The sequence below is a fragment of the Aulonocara sp. 'chitande type north' Nkhata Bay genome, linkage group LG7 (assembly GCF_057382095.1).
Source record: "Aulonocara sp. 'chitande type north' Nkhata Bay isolate Kocher_YH1m ecotype deep benthic linkage group LG7, A_spYH_male_GT1.1, whole genome shotgun sequence".
Lineage (NCBI taxonomy): Eukaryota > Metazoa > Chordata > Actinopteri > Cichliformes > Cichlidae > Aulonocara > Aulonocara sp. 'chitande type north' Nkhata Bay.
In genome coordinates, this window is record NC_141350.1 from 55,961,679 (window position 1) to 55,980,380 (window position 18,702).

Genomic DNA, 18,702 nt, shown 5'->3' on the forward strand with positions numbered 1-18,702 from the left:
TGAGACTGGGCACTTAGTGAGGCTACTGGGTAGTGCTCTGTCAGATTTCGGTAAATATCCAGCACACGAGCTCCAAGGCTGACTGTGTTGTTTGTTTTTTTATTAACTAATAATAGTTTTTATTTTCAAAAAAATATTTTGTAAAAAAAGAAGAAGAAGAAAAAAAAGCATTAAATAGTTTTGTAGAAACAGTCATAACTTTGATAATGCAATTGTGCTGTAGCTTTAAGTGTTACGTCAGTGTTTCGTATCGCATGGAGGGCGTGGCCGGCCTGTGAAATGTCAGGGAGGAATGGCGCTCGGCGCGGTATTTTGAACAATCGTCTTTTCCTTTTATCTGGAAACGCTGCTTAGCTTAAAAAATTGGGGTAAGCCTGACTATGCAATGGCCCTTTCTAGGATTTAACACACCATATTCAACATAAAGACTCACATTAAAGAATGTATTCAATGTTGAGATATAATGTTGTGCTAGCTAGCTCGGGTTAGCAAGCTCTGCAAGTTTGCTAGTACAGTTGTTCTGCCCGCTGGGCTGTCTAGATGAGACTGCTGTTGCTGTCTTTGATGATAACGATATTTAAGGATACACTCTGGTGAAAAAGCAGCATAATATTCCCAGGATTTGGTTTGGCAGAGTATTTTCAGCGCTGAAGGAAAGTTTCTCGTGCACAAAACTGGGACTTTAATAACATGGTGTAAATATCATGTGAGCCGGCCGCTAAGTTTACTTACTGCAACGGCAAATGAAAAGTAAAAGCTAAGTTAGCTGCACATCGAGTTGTTTTGACATACTGGCGAAACGTCTAAAGGATCATAGATATTTTTATATGTATGTAAAATATTAGAAGGCATAAGTCAGCAGTTGCATTTGCTGTTTGTTGGTTTCATATTACTTTAGCTGTTGACCCCGTAACATTCTTGGAATTTACGCTTTTCTGGTACTATAACTCAGTCAAAATATGACTTTCTTGAGGTTAAACTAAAACATCACTTTGAACTGGTTAGGCCACGCTAACTCCAGCCCTAAAACACAGACTGTAAATGCTGTTAAGGAGATCTATAATAGCAATCGCAATAATTGCATTGTGGAATTAAAATGATGTATTTCCTCCTATGTCAAGTGACAGGAGAAATTATTGAAAGCAAGCATTGTTTACGTTGTCAGAGTCTGCAGAGTTTTGTTGTTGTTATTTGTGGGTTGTTTTTTTTTATTCGCTAGCAGCACCCTGTTAACATCAAGTCTTATCTTGATTGTTTAGTTATGCTTGTTTTGCAGTGAACTGTCAGTGTAAGTGTCTCTGCTTGTTACCAATATTTATAAACGCTTCCCCTCAGCATAGCTTAGCGTTAGCCGGGCAGCTAACTAAGCTGATGACGAGGTAAAAATGGCGGATCTTTCGAAATCCAACCCCGGCCTGAAATAGTAACGCAGCCAGCAAAACAGCTTGTCGCTTTTTTTTTCTCGCTCTTTGCCCCAGTCAGGACCACTTCTGGGCATTTTTAAAATAAACGAGTGCAACTCAGCACAGTTTTCTTTTGATGGCTTTCACCTGGGGACGTGAAGAGATTCAGCTCAGTCAGCTCTGCGTGTGAATGTGGTATGGAGTGGGTAGGGTTCATATGTGCGTTTCGGTGGCTTAATGTTGAGTAGAGTGCAGCAGGACAAAGATACGGCAGAGATGATCGTTGCGGCCTAGCATCAGCTGTCTGCTTCAGTCAAAATCAGCACAAGTCAAACGTTACTCATTCCCACCTCCTTATTTATTACATCTCACGTAATTACTGAAGTCATTTACAGGTAAAGTTATGACAATCTGGCACTTCTACTGCACCTACATGGCTAGCTCGCTAGCTTGAACTATCTTGCTCTATATTCTCAGCACAGCTTTTAGCTGTCTGTCTGTATTATAATCCAGTTATGTATATTGTATAAATGAGTAGAGGAATACATTTTTTTAATGAATTGCAAACACTGACTGCAATTAAATGCAACAGCTCTCTAAAACGATGAATGTATATCCTCAGAATTTTAAAATTGTATTATCTTTGTCTGTCTCTCCCTGTTCATGGTGTATCTAGTGCAGTAAATGTAAGCTTCTAGGTCTTTCAAATAATATAAAAGTGATCAAATACAACAGAAAACCCTCCTGCCTAATATAATAGCCAGAAAAACAGATTTGACCTGCTGGAGTTTGAACATGTGTGCCTGTATTATAAGTTAAACTGACAGTGGTGTTAATGTAGTGGCTTACTAGTGTTTGTGATGTATTTTGCAATGACAATTAAATTGTATTGGTTTTTCAGGATTAACAGAAAGCTGAGAGTTTGCAAGCATGGATGTAGTGTCACCAGAGCTCAACAGCCTCCTCCCAGATGAGATCATGGATACTGAGGATATAGAGGATGTTCCTCACTCTCAACCTGGCACCACTGCAGTCCACTCAGAGCCCAGTGATGATGCATCGGTCCCAATGGAAACTGATACACCCGTGGCTTCAGAGAACGTGAGCCTCTGTTCAGATGCCGTTTTAACCGAACCCACTAAGGCTATGACCACCTCCACGGCCACAGACTCCATGCTTAGTGCCAGCCCCAGAAGTCCGCCTCCTGTCTCAAATTCCAGCACATCGTCTCCTCTTCTTACCATCAAACCAGCCTTGGCTACTTCGACAACCACAACCAAAACCACAGACAGTGTTACTGGAACTAGTGTGACTACAAGTGGATTACAGAAGCTCACAACTCCATTTACAATCTCTCCTGCAAATCGCCAGATTATTCTCAATAAGGTGGCTTCTCAAGCCTCAGAAGCAGCAAAGTCTGCAGGTAATCCACCCCAGGTCATCAAGCAGGATGGACAGAAACTTTTGGTTACAGCTATAGGAAAATCGGGGCAGCCTATAGTGCTTCAGTTACCCCACACAGGCAGCAAGCCTGGCATTTCACAGACTGCCGGAGACACCAAGTCTCAAGCGCCGCAGTTTAAAGTGGTGACTATAGGTGGGAGGTCAGACCTGAAGCCAGTGGTGGGCAACCAGGTGACCACATTACAGACCCAGCAGCTGAAGACTGTCCAGGTAACAATAACCTTTTGTATTATTAATACATTTTTACAAAAATATTGCTTGTCATGTTCCACATGTTACTGTTAAATTAAACATAATTACTACTGTAAATGATTGCCTCAATATTAATTGAACATACTGTGTACAAAGTTTTTCAAGTTATTAGATAAGATCTGCTTTGACCTTGATCTAGGCTGCCAGTAAATGTAAGCTAACAACAGTGTACTGACTAAGTACAGTTTGGTGTTTCAGAGAAGATGGAGTGGGACTGTGTCTCAGTAACCACTAGAACCACTAGGAATCTAGTGTGGAACTATAACGCGCAGAGCTCAATTAAATGTTATTTATACAATTCCAGTCACCTCAAGGGACTTTCTATTGCAAGTTAAAGGCTTCTACAGCATTAGTGAGAGAATCCTGATGACATGATGATCACTTAGCACATGACAATGGTAAAGTAGAAAGTCTTTTTCTGAATAGAAAGAACCTGCTGGTAGAACCAGGCTCATGGAAAGCCTAATATGGGCTTTGACTGGTTGGGAGATGAAGGGAAGAGAAGATAAAAAAAAAAAAAAAAAAAAAAAGGAGCATAGAGAGAGAACCACTTTGGTGAAGATTAAGAGGTTCATCCATGTAGTTTGAATGTGGAATGTAAAGATTCCTTGGTGTTTAGATTTGTAATTTCAGGGTATTTTTTGTTAGGATCTGGTTAAAACCTCTTGGCAGGGGGTGGGAGTTGTCTGACTCATAAAGTACAGACGTAACAGGTTTACATTACAGGTTACAAACAAATTGGTAAATCTCCCCATTCAACTGTTCTTCGCCTGTCTGGACGTTGTTTAAATGAGCAGTTTTCATATTTGGATTAAAAATTGTTACGAGTGACTGTTTCACTCTGTGTATAAGGGGTAGAGCAAGCATATACACTCGGGCATGTTTGTTTGGGAGTTTTTATCCTCTTAAATAATTAAAAAATTTGTAGGGAAACAAGCACACTCACACTCAGGGTTTAGATGAACATTATTAGTGCGCTATTTATTTAAGAACTGAAGTCAGATCATCTTAACAAGCATAAAAATAATATTTTTGTCTAAAATCATAGTTCAGAAGAGAAGGAAATGTATATCCTCTTTTTATCCTACATGTAGGAGAATGATTGCAATAATTTACCCCCAGTAAGATATTCAGATTTAAATATGTTTTTTTTTTAAAAAGCCACCGATGTTGCTGTGAAATGAATACCTCAGCTGGCCTGTCTGGCTGCATAAAGTCATGTTGCAGAAGTGCTGACATTGTGTGTACATTGGAAAAAAAAAAGTGTCATAATTTCACAGTTGCTATATCAGAGCACTGACAAAGAATTGTCTTAATACTGCACATTGACCAGCTCAGTATGTAATCTTACAATATCACTGATGACCTTTTTCCCTACGAATATAAATTCAGTTATCACCCTCATAAATCCAGTATCAATTAAGTTGTACAACTAGAGCTCAGGTATCAACATCAGTATCAGTAAATGAAAATGCAACAGAACTGACCAAGCTAGGACACGCCAGTAGTCGTCATCTGCAGAAAGAGGCAATGTTTGGATATTGAATGAATACGTTTAAACATTTCTGGCTAATTGTCTTTTCAGATTGCCAAGAAGACACCAGCATCCTCAGCTGCACCGATCAAGTTTATCATCACAAAAACTGTTAACAGCAAAGGTATAAGTGCCCAGACATCAATGCCTCCTGTGATCACAGGTAAGTCTAAGTAATAACTTTTTGAGACTATTTTGTTGTTTCAGTTTTTAAATAATTATCAAACCACATAGTTTATTGCTGTTTGTTTTCTAATTATGTTGTAATTAGCTTTGTCATTAAACCTTGCACTGTCTGTTCATAGGACGGGTTCTGACCCAGAGTTCACCAGTGATGCCCCCGAGGACCATTACTCTCTCTGAGCCCCACAACACTAATTTACAAAGTATCCCTGGCAAAAAGATTGCCATTTCCCCTCTCAAGACTCCCAGCAAGGTGATATTATATTTTTCTATATTTACTTTAACTGAATATGATCAAGTGGCTAGAGACTAAAACTAATAAGTCTATAGTTTAATTGTCACATAATTACAACCTGTTACTGCAGGTAAAGCACGAGTGTAATAAATCACCTCGAAACCCCCTGCAATGTTTACTCAAAAATGTTTGGAATCACAATGATATAATAATGGTACTTTGATCAGAGAAGGATGTTTGCTAGCCATTCTTCTTTAAGGGCTTATCTGTTTACCCTCAGTTCAATTGAGAACCAAAGACCTTAGTGTAAAACACTTTTCAAAATATTAAAACATTTAATAACACTTTGAAAACACATCAGATCTTAACTGGAAAAAAAATCATGCTGAAGACCCACTGTCAGACCAGGTAGAGAGTATTTTGTATGGGCCCCTACATGCTTGCATTCATGACTGACAACATTGAGGAATTAACCATAATGAGACGATAGATGGTATACTGGTTGATATCATCTTAGATGTGAACCAGTGCATCACTGAGCTCCTGGAAAGGAGGCAACATCGGATGGACAGAAACGTGATGTCCCAGAGATGCTCTGTTGATTTCAGGCGAGGATGGGGTCTAGTTAATGGTATCAGGGTATTGTCTGACAGTGGGTCTGGGGATTTTCTCCCAGTATGTAGTCACACTCAGGGTGTGATGCCTAGCCTGTAGAGGTTTGTGCGTCCCTCCATTCCTTCTCAGACCATCACTGGGCCACTACCAAACTATGCTGAATGATGTTATTGGCAGCACAATGTTCTCCATGGCTTCTCCAGACCCTTTCACATCTGTCACATGAGCTCAGGGTGTTCTCACCTGTGAAAAGCACAGGATGCCAGTGCTGGACCTGCCAATTCTGGTATTCTATGGCAGTCGGGCTTCATGATGCCAGGCAGAGAGCACAGAGCACAGAGGCAGAGGAACTGCCTGTCAGTGGCCTCCATCCAATTTGGTTGCACATGTGACCTAATTTCTCAATGGTGCAACTTAAAAAAAATCATAGGTCACACCGGTATGACCAGCCGTTTGAGTGGGGGGGGGAGTCTTTGCAACTCTGAAAGCCTTCGTGTGGTCAACAACAGACATGTTATGCCCATATCGTGGTCTAAACCAATTAGAGAGAGAGATACTCAGTTAGAGGCGGGACCTCTCTGATTGGCCGTGGTCCAGATATTCCTGTAGGCCTACGTTTGAAAGTGCAGGCAGATAGAGAGAGAGAGAGAGAGGTGCGTTGCCTAGGCCTGATAGTGGATGTAGCTGTGGGTAATGAGAAAAGATAAAAAGATAACTTTTTTGTTAAGTTAAGGCCTGATCTGTTGAAATTCATAGCCAGTGCTCTGACAACCTCTCAGGTTACGTCTAACACTGGTCCAGAGACGGCATCGACCTCTGAGCCAGAGCACACTGAAAGTAAAAGGGGGAAAGTGCATACATTTCGAAGAGAGTGGCTTGACCAGTTTTCCTGGCTAAGATACAGTAAAGCTGCCAACATTATGCACTGCATTTACTGTCGTGCGTGTAGAAAGACCATGCCCGGCAATACTGCATTTGTGACTGGTGCAAATACATTTCGAATTGAAACGCTGAAAAAGCACAGTGTATCTAGAAAACACATTATATGACACAATATAAATGCACTGCCCAAGTGTCCCCTCTCTCCACTGCCTTTCAGCGGCAGGCAGCAGCAAACAGGTCATCAGAGGAGGCCAAATGATGATTAAGTTTAACAGTGCCTACAATATTGCAAAGAAGAATTTCCATTCTCTAAGTTGAAGTCCGAAATAATTCTTCACAAGAAAAATGGCTTGAACGTCAACTCCACATACAGTAATGATGTCACGTGCGCCCAGTTTTTGTGAACCTAACTTTTGTGCTGATGCACAGGCGCACCAATGCAACCATGGCGAAAAGTTAGTCTAGAGCCCTGGGGTATTATCGTCACCCTACTGGGCAGGGGGGTGGCATGGACACCTACATTTGTGAATGGGATAACGTAGACACTTCAAGCTAATACTATAGGTGTATGTACTAAAAATCTCAGAAGAGTTCAAATCTCAGTGACTTTGACCTTAAGGTCAAAGGTGAAGTTTTATGAAAATCTTGTGACTGCGTAAACTGGAGAATAAAATTACATAGAATTTTGAAATTGATCCCATAGGTGTGTCTGCTAGGAAGCTGAGAGGTAGCGTTGGTGGTTGGGCCGATACTGTTGTTTAAAATAACAATTTGATTGTCTTTGTTTTTTGGAAATGTAGTTATTAAAAATGCAGTAGATGTATTCACACTCTTTGAATATTTAGACAGCCCACAACGGATTGATGTGTCACAGTACATAAACATCAGCCTCTGGCACTAGTAATCATCATCGTATTTGCAGACAGGAGTTTATATTGTATTATATTGTATTATATTATATTATATTATATTATATTTAGTGCTGTCAGTGTTAATCTCGTTAAAATGACGAGTTATCGCGAATCGCCCTGTGCGTGGGGCTGGACGGCGTTAACGAGCTAACCGTGCTCACGCGTTGATGCTGTGTAGCCCCACGCACAGAGCGATTCATGAGATTAACACTGACAGCACTAATTATATTAGATATTTCTTTCACTCCTACTAATTAATGAATATGTATACATAGTGTTTGCAATTGACTTGTTATAGAATGTTGGTTTATGTGACATTCCTGTTACCATACGTAATGGCAGCTATATTGCCATCCAACTCGGGTCTTTGTTTAATCAGGTGAAATTTTCACAGCTCATGCCGCTTGTCTGTTCCTGCCAGGTGACTGTGGTGTCTGTGGCTTCCCCGACCTCCGGTGCTTCTCAGAAGTCTGTAGCACTGCCTGTGAATGTAGCACTTGGCCAGCAGATCCTGACAGTCCAGCAGTCAACATCTGTATCTCCAGTCAAGGTGGCCACTAGCCAATCAACAACGCAGGTAACATGAAAGCACAGAACAGTCAGTTGTAGTTGATACCATTTGATCTGAGGGGAGAAAAGGAATTAAAAAACAAAAAAAAAACATATTCACCTTGTTTGTGCATAAGTGTCATTTCAGCTCCGTATGAGAGTCAAGGAGTTGCAGCATACTGCTGTGATGTGCAGTCATGCTATTTTCCTCCTCTCTTCTTTCTTGCTCTTGAGTGCACCTCATTTTACTGCTACACACAAACAGGCCGCATTTAGGATTGAGCTGACAGGAAGCAGGTGAAGACGGAGACAACTCACTGTTACTGCAAGTGCAGTTTTACAAAAACAGAACAAAACCTCCCAAACTTCCAAATAAGCATTACACTGATGAATGAAAACAAACATGGAGCAAACATGCAGTTAAAAGCTGTGGAAAGATAAAAATAGAGTGAAATGGCTTCTTCTGTGCTATGTTAGCTCTTGAAATAATAATTGCTGCTGTGTAGTGAACACAGAAAGGAAGTGAATAGATTTAATCACTTATATCCGATCCAACCTTTTTGGGTCAAAATGGAGGAAATCCGTTCCAAATATCAGATTGATACATCTGCAGTTGGTGGGATTGTTGTTTATAGTCTGACACAGTTTGTAGTAAACAGACTGCTCATTACTCAAAATGACTGGCTCAGTTGTGCACTGCATGCTTTGATTTAAAAAAAAAAAAATTTTCTCTCAAATTTGTACCATTATGGAAATATTTCACTTTTTCTGGTAATAAAGTTCCATCTGTGAATCTCCACCTTATCGTGGTAGAGCAGCGGTCCCCAACCTTTTTTGCGCCACGGACCGGTTTATGCCCGACAATATTTTCACTGACCGGCCTTTAAGGTGTCGCGGATAAATACAACAAAATAGAACTAGTACCGGTACCGAAAAAAAGATTTATTCATAACACATGTGAAAAGACCCAGGAAAACCGAGTTAACGATAAAAACGATAACAAAATAACGCTGAAAACTGATTAAAAACCCTGAAAACCATACATTTCACACCTGAGCCTCAACTCTCGCGGCCCGGTACCAAACGACTCACGGACCGGTACCTGTCCGAGGCCCGGGGGTTGGGAACCGGTGTGGTAGAGGATTCGCGTGGCCCAGGGATCCCAGCAGCTATGTTATTGGGTGGTCTTTCGCCCCCTGGCAGGATCTCCCAAGGCAAATTGGTCCTGGGTGAGGGACCAGACAACGGGCAATTCAAAAACCCCTATGAGTGAAACTGAGGAGGGTGCCCGAGGGCGAGCGCCTGTACATTGGAGTCCGGTTTTTCCCACTGCAATTTCTAGAGAAACTGAATTTTCTTCTTTGTATATAAAACAATAAGTTGTGCAGTTGTTTTTGTTCAACTGTCTGCATTGCTAAAGCCATGGCCATCTGATGCAGAAAAGGCAGGACAGACCGTGTCATGTTTATCTCAGTGCACTATGTGGGGCACCAATGATGATGACTTACTTCGCATGTAAATTTTACCTCCATAGCAATATACATTTTTGCCAGAAATAAAATGGTTGTGTAAGATTGTTTCCAAGCAGATAGAAAGATAATTAATACTCAAAACAATTAAATGTTTTCATGTGACCACCTGCCCCAACTATGATATAAGATTGTTTTTATGCATTTTACATGTATAACAATAGATCAGCATTTGGGGAGCTTAATCCTGGCCTGCAAAAAAGAAACTGAAGTGCACTTTGAAGATTGTATTGCCAGTAAAACGGGCAGCTCTTAACAAACTGTTTTCAGGATGAGGTTCTTTAGGTTTTGTTGTTGTTGTTGTTGTTGTTGTTTGTTTTGTTTTGTTTTTAAATTTTCTCTTCTATTACTGGCTTCAGTCTGTTTCTCCGTTTGATGTGAATGTTTTCAGAACATTAAACCTGTGGCTGTTGGAGGAGTGGGAGGTTCCCAGTTTAAAACAATCATACCCCTGGCCACCCAGCCCAACGTGCAGCAGATCCAGGTGCCTGGCAGCAGGTTCCACTACGTTCGCCTCGTCACAGCAACGACAGCGAGCAGCACAGGACAGCCCAGTGGTCCCAGTACCAGCTCTATACAGACAGGTGACCTATGAACTTGTTTTGTTTCCTCTGCTAACAAATACAGGCAGCACTTAGTAATTGCGCTGTACCAACTCGTGATGGTGCTTATCCCACAGCTAAACCTATGGTGGTCAGTACAGCAGCGGTCAGGATGTCTGTCCCAGTTGTCCCAGCACAGACCATGAAACAGGTAACCTGGGTGTCCAAGTTCATTCAAAGAGAACTTTCTCTGAAATGTCCCTTGAGCTGCATTCATGGTTTTTATTCCCCGTAGGTGGCACCTAAGCCCTTAACATCAGGACCACAAGTAGTAACCACCACTCAGACTCAGCAACGTTTGATCATGCCTGCGACTCCACTACCCCAAATCCAGCCCAACTTCACCAACCTCCCTCCAGGCACCGTCCTGACACCAGCTCCAGGAGGAGGGAATGTGGGTTACGCGGTTGTGCCAGCACAATATGTCACACAGGTTAGCGAATTATCTTTGTGTGCTTTTTGGTTTGACGGGGTTTTTTTTTTATTTTTTTGTTTTTTATAATTCAAGTATTTATTAGATTTTGCATTTTATAACAGCAAATACAGAGATGCAGCAACCAAAAGCAAGAAGCAAACAAACAAAAACAAACAAACAATTTTTTTTAAATAAATAAATAAAAACAAAAAACCCCACAACAAAACAAAACAAGTGAGGTTTTAACATATGTTGTATTAAGCTCAAATGTCCAAGTCAGGTAGACATGTAGGTGCAAAAATTGTCCCACTGTTCCAGCGCAGCTTCCGTCACATGATGTATTTTTCCCAGCATCTTTTCGCATGCAACATTCCCAATCATTCTGTCTTTCCACATTTTAAGCGTTGGAGTATGGGAGTCCTTCCAGTGTTCCAAAATGACACGGGTACATGTTACCAATGCAGTACTTAACACTCTAAACTGGTGTTTATTTAATTGCAGCACCTCTCCTTTGTCTCCTAGTAAACATAATTTAGGTGATCTGGGTAGGTTACAAAGTGTCCACCCCTGCAAATAATTCAGTACAGTGTTCCAAACTGGAAAAACCAGCGGGCATTCCCAGAGTACATGTATCAGAGTACCTTTGGCTTGTTGGCATTTCCAACACAAGTCATCTCTACCAATCCCCATTCTATACAGCCTTGAAGGAGTATAATAGTATCTGTTAAGAATTTTGTATTGAATAAATTTCCCCCTGGCTTCCCTAATGTATAATCCATTGTTCGACAATATAGAATCCCATGTACCTTCATCCATTGTACGCCCTGGTTTGAAGGGTTTTTTTGTTTTGTTTTGGGTTTTGTTTTTTTGTTTTTTGTTTTTAAAAGATTGATTTCCTTTTCCTGAGTGAGTTTCAATATCGTGTTTCTGCTTTTCTCATAGATCCAGCAGCCACCATTTGTGACACTTGCCAGCAGCTCTAGTTTTTCTGCATCCACTGGTATCCAGACTCAGGCCAGATTGCCTCTTAATGGGTAAGAAATGGTAGAAGCCATCTTACTATGACTTTTGTTTTTATATATATTGCATTGAAAGACCAACTAAATGATATCTGTTCTATTTAAAAAGATGTTTACCAAAATATTAAAGTGATTTTCTTCATTTGTTCTCGTGACTGTCTATAGTTTAATCTAATTAATGTTCATTGGTTCAGTTTGTCAGCAGCAGAAACAACCTCAAGACCAAGAAAACCATGTAACTGTACCAAGTCACAGTGCCTCAAACTGTAAGTGTAACGGTCACTGATAATGTTTATCCATTGGATAAATCTGTCCAGGTGTAGCTCAATAATTAATACATGTTTGTATACAAACTATATGTTTGTAATTTCAGCTGAATATTTTGTAAAGTCATCTGTGACATTATATTTTAGCTTTTTGTCTCTGAGTCAGAAAGAAGAAACCAAGTTCCTGTTTACGCTCCATAAATATTGATGCATATTTTTAATATTGTAAATATTTTTTTGCTCATCTGGCAGAGGGACAAGTCTCTTTCTTAAAAAACATTAAGACAAAAGTTCAGTGGACTTGAGCTTAATTTGATTTGTTGGTCAAAGTAGGGCTGGGTTTTTATTAATGAACCTGTAGAAGGATTATCAGTTGCCTGCAGCTGCCTTTGTCTCCAGATTGCTCAGGTTCTCTAACCTGGTATGCTTTCAGTATTTGTGACAGTTGGCTTTCTGCGTTGGCTCTCTCTTGTCTGCTTCCAGCTGCTGTGTAGGTCTCCTGAGGCTCACAAGCCCACTGCCACTTGCGGCTAGCTGTGTCCTTACCTGCACCCACAGCCGTCTTACAGTGGAGGCCAAAGGCTGGCAGGGAATCACGTGTGCCCTTGCAAAATGAGATTTATGGTCATAAACACCCCATGGTGTTTTTAACCCTCATTGTATTTAAAGTTCAATAAAATCTCAGTTCAGTGACTTTATTATGTTTACTTTAAGGAATAATCATTGTTAATAATATAGATAACAGTAATCAGTATTATTATGTTTGCACTAATCTAGCAGCTTGCAGTCATATTAATCTCATACAAATGCCTGGGTAAAACTCTAAATTCATGACCTTTATTTCCAGGAGGTCAAAGAACAACTTTGCTATGAAATCGCCATGGTAAATGATAAATGGACTGGTATTTATGGTTTTTATAAGTGCTTTATACAACATGCCTAATTCACCCTTTCACACAAGCACTTCTTTCTACACCTAAGTGCTCTCTGATGTGTTTCTTATTAACACTTGGAGCATAACTTGGGGTTCAGTATCTTGCCTAAGGATACTTTGGCATGCAGACTGGAGCAGCAAGAGATTTAACAAACAAACTTCCAATTAGCTGACCTGCTTAGCTGGTAATGGCTAGTTTAAAAAAAATCCTAATACAGTATTATTTTGCGGTGGAAACCATTTTTCCTTTTTATCAGAGTTTAGGAAGCACTGAGAGACTTAATGTTGCTGAATCAAATTACAGTTGACATGGTTTTATTAAATGGTGGGTTTTTTTGTTTGCCTTCCTATAGCTACTGTGACTGTTTTGCAAATGGAGAGTTCTGCAATAACTGTAACTGCAATAACTGCTTCAATAACCTGGAACATGAAACTGAACGTCTCAAAGCTATAAAGGTGAGGCAGAAGTCCACTTTCTGAATTCTGTTTTTGGGCTGAACTGCATCCTGTTTGACTCATAAATTGCTGCACAAACATGTTTTCACAGACTTGTCTGGACCGAAACCCAGAGGCCTTTAAACCTAAAATTGGTAAAGGCAAGGAGGGAGAGTCGGACCGTCGACACAGCAAGGGCTGCAACTGCAAACGCTCAGGCTGCCTGAAGAACTACTGCGAGTGCTACGAGGTAAGCTCTCCAGTTTTCTTTTTTTACAGATGGCGTCACCTCCATTCATTCGTCTCTTATTGGCATTTATTTCCTTCATTTTTGTTTCTCTTCACAGGCGAAGATCATGTGTTCGTCCATTTGTAAATGCATCGGCTGCAAAAACTTTGAGGAGAGCCCGGAGAGGAAGACGCTAATGCATTTGGCAGATGCAGCAGAAGTGAGAGTTCAGCAGCAAACGGCAGCCAAGACCAAACTATCCTCACAGATCTCAGATTTGCTCATGCGGACGACGCCTGTGATTTCAAGTGGAAGTGGCAGGTACCTGAAACACAGTTCACACATTTTTCAACATAAAATCAAATCTGCAAAGAGCTTCTTTTACAGTAAGCATATGATATGTACTTTTGTAGAATCTTTAGCTTTAGCTAAAGTGTTGCACAAGTAAGGGCTGCAGGAGATTGACTGACAGATTGATACAGCATCTGCAGTGATGCGGACACAGTACCGCAAGAATTAGAAATGATCTTCCAGTGAAGGGTGGCTGGACACTCCTTTAGAGAGAGGGTGAGGAGCTCAGTCATTTGGGAGGGACTGGAGTTGCATCTTTTGATGGCTTAAGAAGGCCTTTATGTCACCCTGAAAGAGGTGTCCAGGAAGAGGGAGGTTTGGGTGAATCTGGATCCTGATACTCAGGAGAGATGAGTGAATAAAGCACTTATCTTTTATTTTATTTCAACAATAATGGCTACATCCCAGATACATTGTAAGGAAGTCTTCTTTTCTTGCAAGGACCAACTAATGTCTAGGCATGCACCCTGGGCACCAAACCAATACCAGTGTTAAATTAATAAGCTGTATAGAAGAAGACACTCAGAATCTCTGTCATCTGCAATGCAACATCAAATTTGACCTAAACTACCTAAACTTTAAAACTTTAAGTAGAGACGTACGCGCTTTCAGAAACGGTGCAAAATGTGTGTGTTTCCTGTACAAGCTGCAGGAGTTGTCAGCACATCTATATGAAGCTATGGAGGGGGTCATTAAAACTCACTTGTGTCTGATTGACATGGAGTCTCCACGATCCATCTGCTTACTACTGCTGAGACCAGATAATGATGGCTTTGTTGTCAATACTCAGACTTTTATTTTGCTTTTCCCCCAGGCTCCCGTATACGTTTGTAACAAAGGAAGTGCTTGAAGCAACATGCGAGTGTCTGCTGGAGCAGGCCAAAAAAGCAGAACAGACTCACCAGCCTCAAGTTGAGGCAGAGAGGATGATTCTGGAGGAGTTTGGACACTGCCTCATGAGGATAATCAGCTCGGCAGGGAAAGCCAAATCAGACTGTGCCTCCATCAACTGCTAGGCCGAGGCCTGTAAAGGCTCTCCACCCTTAACCCTCCTACCAGCTGTGGAGGCTAAGAGAATGGATTACTTTTTGCACTCTGTCCTAGACCCCAGGGTTTCTGGCCTGCAGGGAAACGGGTTGTCTCCTTCATCAAAAGGCAGAACAATGAACTGAAGGCAGGCAGATCCCACCCCCACCCCCCTGCCTTAGCCAAGCTGAGGCCAGCTGGAATAATAAAAAACATGGAGCAGTTGTTTGCACTGTTCACCTATGCTAACAGAAGGAGAAATGGACTGACTTTGAAGACGTTACCATACTTGTCCACCTGAGTGTGATGCACACAAATGACTGAACAGGAATACAAATGTTCTTTCACTTGATTTTCTTTTTTTTTTCTTCCCCCCCCCCCCCCCAAATTTCCCTTCCAAACCTCTATCAAATGTTTCCTTCACATTTGCTCTTCCATTTCACTCTGGGGTTTTTTAGGTTTGTTTTGAGGTTTAAAAAAATGCCTGTAATTTTATGTAATCCGTATATTTGTGCTTTCAGTAGACAAAAAAAGAATATGTATCTTTTGATATTTATTTTCACAGGTATTTGTAATCATTGTCAGCGCTAATATTGTGTGGCTTCAAATGCTACAACATGTTAATTATTAACCAAGGCTAGGCTAAATTGTTTTAATGAGAAATAAGTAGATGCAATCTTTGGTTTTATCCTAAATCCAAATGTAAGATGAATACGCACACACACACACACACACACACACACACAGTACAGAATAGTTGTAACTTGGTTACACTGACAGAGGTTCACATTTTTCCTGGTGCTGTTTTGTTTTCTTAGTTACATGCTTACTGTACATTAAAGACCAATTACACCCACGTGACTTGTTTAGTGTTCTTTCAGATATCTGGACACGATAGCCTGAGTGTTAGTGTTTTCCAGCCCTGTCCACACCTGTGTACCTTTAGACCCTCTGTCTCAGTTTTAGTCTGGCCTAAGCTATAAAGCTGAGACTTGTGAACAAGGGCTGGAAGAGCTGCTTGTTGTGCTTTTAAGTAAACAAATGTGGGCAAAGCTTCTTTTTATGTTTGTTTGTTTTTTTTTCTATTTAGGTTATAAACTTCAAACAGAAAAGTTATTCACGGAGTTCCACGGGAGCACTGTCCCAGTACTGTCAATGAAGCTAGATGACACAAATCAATTAAAATACAGGACACTCTGAGAAACAAGTGTTGTAAAACCCATTTAAAAAGCATTCAGCTGATCCAAAAAACTATATCAAGTATGCTAACAGGAAAAGAGATCATATTTCTCTTATATTGTTTTCTCTTTCTTGTTCTGCCTTTGAGCACCATTACAGACCTGCTAGTTCTATTATTTTTCATTAGTTCTCTCATGTACACATTCATATACAGACATGATATATCTGTCAGCATACATTCAAGTAATCACTTCAGTCTGCTGAAGAAGGCTCATTAACCAAAGCATGCTACAGCATCTGCCAAACATGCTGGAGGTGGAAGCATTGCTATGGCAACTCTGTATACCTGCCATTGGAACTAAGTCACTGGTGTATATTGATTATGTGACTGCAGATAGAAGAATTCCTCACTCTCTGCTCAGACTCAGCCAAAACTGACCAGATGGAGTTTCACAGTGTAAATGGATAATTTCTTTGCAAAGAAATGGGCTGTCCTTCAAAGGATAGGTCAGTCGTCTGATCATACAGGTTACTGAAGAAAAAGGGGAAGGCAGAGAGACGTTACTGTGTGCTGTGTTTTTTAAGAAAAAGAAAAGAAGAAATGTCAATTACTTCTAGACTTCAGGCAGTTGTTGACTGCAAAAGATCTTCATGCAACTAAAGAGTCCTTAAATTTGAAATGATGTCAATTTGTCCAATAACCTTTGAACATATAAAAATAGGCAACTTTGCATAGAAATATTTGTAATTCCTAAAAAGTTAGCAGAAAATTGTTTTACAAGTCACTGAATTAAAGCTAAAAGTCTTATTATTAGGTAGACATGGTACATGCAGGTGCGATTACTGAGATAAAACAGTGCAACGTGTCGGATGTGTGAGGCAGAAAGAAAGAAGGTTGAGTAGATTTTAACTGGGTCTATTACAAATATAAAGCAACGGGGGTTATCAAGTTGTATCTCTTTATGTTGATTTTCTGTACCACTTGGTGGCGACAGTCATTGGTGGTGGCAATCCACCACTTCGTTGTTTGACCGTCGAAGAAGAAGAACAGCAAGAAGAAGACACGCAAAGAAGAAAAAGAAGCCGAAGGAGAACCATGAGTGTTGGTGTTGGCGGTCAGTATCATGGCTGGGAAAATAAGGCTCTCAGAGAAAATTAGTTTCTGAAATGCGAATTGTTATATGTACCTTAAATTGCATTATCTACACCATTCCTCTAGGTTAAATGTGTAGACGGTTTGGGGAGTTAGCTCACTTCTGAACGTGATTTGAAACGAGGTGTGCCATTGAACGTTAGCCCAACTAACCCCTCTGCACGTGTGGAGAGAGACTAGGTTGCAAACTTTGCTGGTTTGGTGAAAAAGTAAAATGTTGATCAAGAGTCGCCGCCAGCAAAATAAGCCAACATTTTCTGAAATTGGAGTAAACGCGTAAAAAAAAATCGGCGCACATCCCATAATTGTAATTCAAATTTTTTTTTTTTGCAAAATACAACTGTACGATAATCGTATTTTGCAGGCAACTTATGTTCTGATTCGTGTGCTGGTTTATATAGAAACTAATTGATTTTGTTTTCACAGGTTCGCTGCAGAAAAGTTCCCTTGAAGTGAGCCACGTGTGGATGTGACTTGCATGTATGTATGTCTTCATGCCCTATTGTGAAATAAATATCCTTCCCAATGATTATACCAATCACTACCCATCTGACCCATTCATATGTCTGGGGAAGATTATACACACGCTTTCAAATGAGGGTGTTATCTTATATTTTCTTAACTAAAGTGCACCTCTACTGTTAAATTTAACAGTTTATTTTATTACTCCGATTGTTTTTACAGGGTTCAACTGCTGAAATGTTTCCCCGAGTTCAGGTGATGTATTGATATAGATGCATAATGACCTGACTGCTTTGCCTTCATGTTACTTTAAATTTGTTGTCAAATAAAATCAACTTGTCAAGAAAGTTTTGTTTTGTGACATTCATTGGCTGTTGCTACTTTTTTAGTACATATATTAAAACAATGCAGAAAAATACATTGCCTCTGATTCTCTTTACTGTTAGCATTGATAGAGTCAGACGGCTAATGTTGTAGATAAACTATAGTTACTCTGGTTCTATAGTTATGATTTTGTCCTACTGCTTTATCGCTATTTGGTGCTAATTTGTTTTAAAAAATTGGATTAATCCCTCCCCAAGATATTTGAACAGTTGTTAAGTAGGTAACTGAACAAGATTTAATGACAATTTGAGTCAAAACAGGCAAAAATATTTTATAAAATGTTATTTTTGGCCTGTGAGACTTCTTTTGTAGACTCAGCAAATCTGGACCTTTTTCTTAATAGTCACTCTGTTAGTAACCAAGTTTCTAAAGATAGAATTTAAAATGTGTTTTATGTTATGTGCAAAAAATTAAATTCCATGTAGTTTTTATGTATAAAGCACCAAAAGATACACCTGTTATTTATTCCTATCGCTTAGGTGCCCTTTTTATGAGTGTCAAGTGGCTTAAACAAACAAAAAGGAATCACTCCTTTCAAAATGGTGCCGTACAAGAACTGAATGTGACTGAAAAAATAAAACCCTAAAAGAACAGCAAGAATGCCGAGAAAACTACAGCTCGAGTCACTGGGAGCAAAATATAAATGAATGAGGGGTGGCTAAAGATTTTTGCATATTACTGTAAATGAAA

General features: G+C 40.1%; 1 protein-coding gene across 2 annotated transcripts; it reads left to right on the top strand.

The window, feature by feature from the left end:
• Positions 1 to 249: 249 nt before the first annotated feature.
• lin54 (lin-54 DREAM MuvB core complex component) lies at positions 250 to 15,888 on the top strand. 2 transcript variants are annotated; one of them, XM_086301453.1, is made up of 14 exons: positions 250 to 368; positions 2,305 to 3,077; positions 4,705 to 4,816; positions 4,959 to 5,089; positions 7,901 to 8,056; positions 9,949 to 10,141; positions 10,237 to 10,310; positions 10,395 to 10,592; positions 11,517 to 11,608; positions 11,788 to 11,859; positions 13,147 to 13,249; positions 13,341 to 13,478; positions 13,576 to 13,778; positions 14,623 to 15,887. In XM_086301453.1, the coding sequence occupies exons 2-14, from the start codon at positions 2,334 to 2,336 to the stop codon at positions 14,822 to 14,824; spliced, it is 2,418 nt and encodes an 805-aa protein (XP_086157579.1). In that variant the 5' UTR covers positions 250 to 368; positions 2,305 to 2,333; the 3' UTR covers positions 14,825 to 15,887. The 2 variants fall into 2 exon arrangements, with proteins under 2 accessions (XP_086157579.1, XP_086157580.1); XM_086301454.1 differs by lacking the exon at positions 250 to 368 and adding an exon at positions 794 to 1,798 and having other exon boundaries at positions 14,623 to 15,888.
• The last annotated feature ends 2,814 nt before the right edge of the window (positions 15,889 to 18,702 follow it).

Coding starts and splice junctions, on each gene's coding strand:
- lin54 (XM_086301453.1), top strand. CDS start 2,334: ATGGATGTAGTGTCACCAGAGCTCAACAGCCTCCTCCCAGATGAGATC. Junction 10,142..10,236: donor TACCAGCTCTATACAGACAG/GTGACCTATGAA, acceptor CTTATCCCACAG/CTAAACCTATGGTGGTCAGT. Junction 10,593..11,516: donor CAGCACAATATGTCACACAG/GTTAGCGAATTA, acceptor CTTTTCTCATAG/ATCCAGCAGCCACCATTTGT.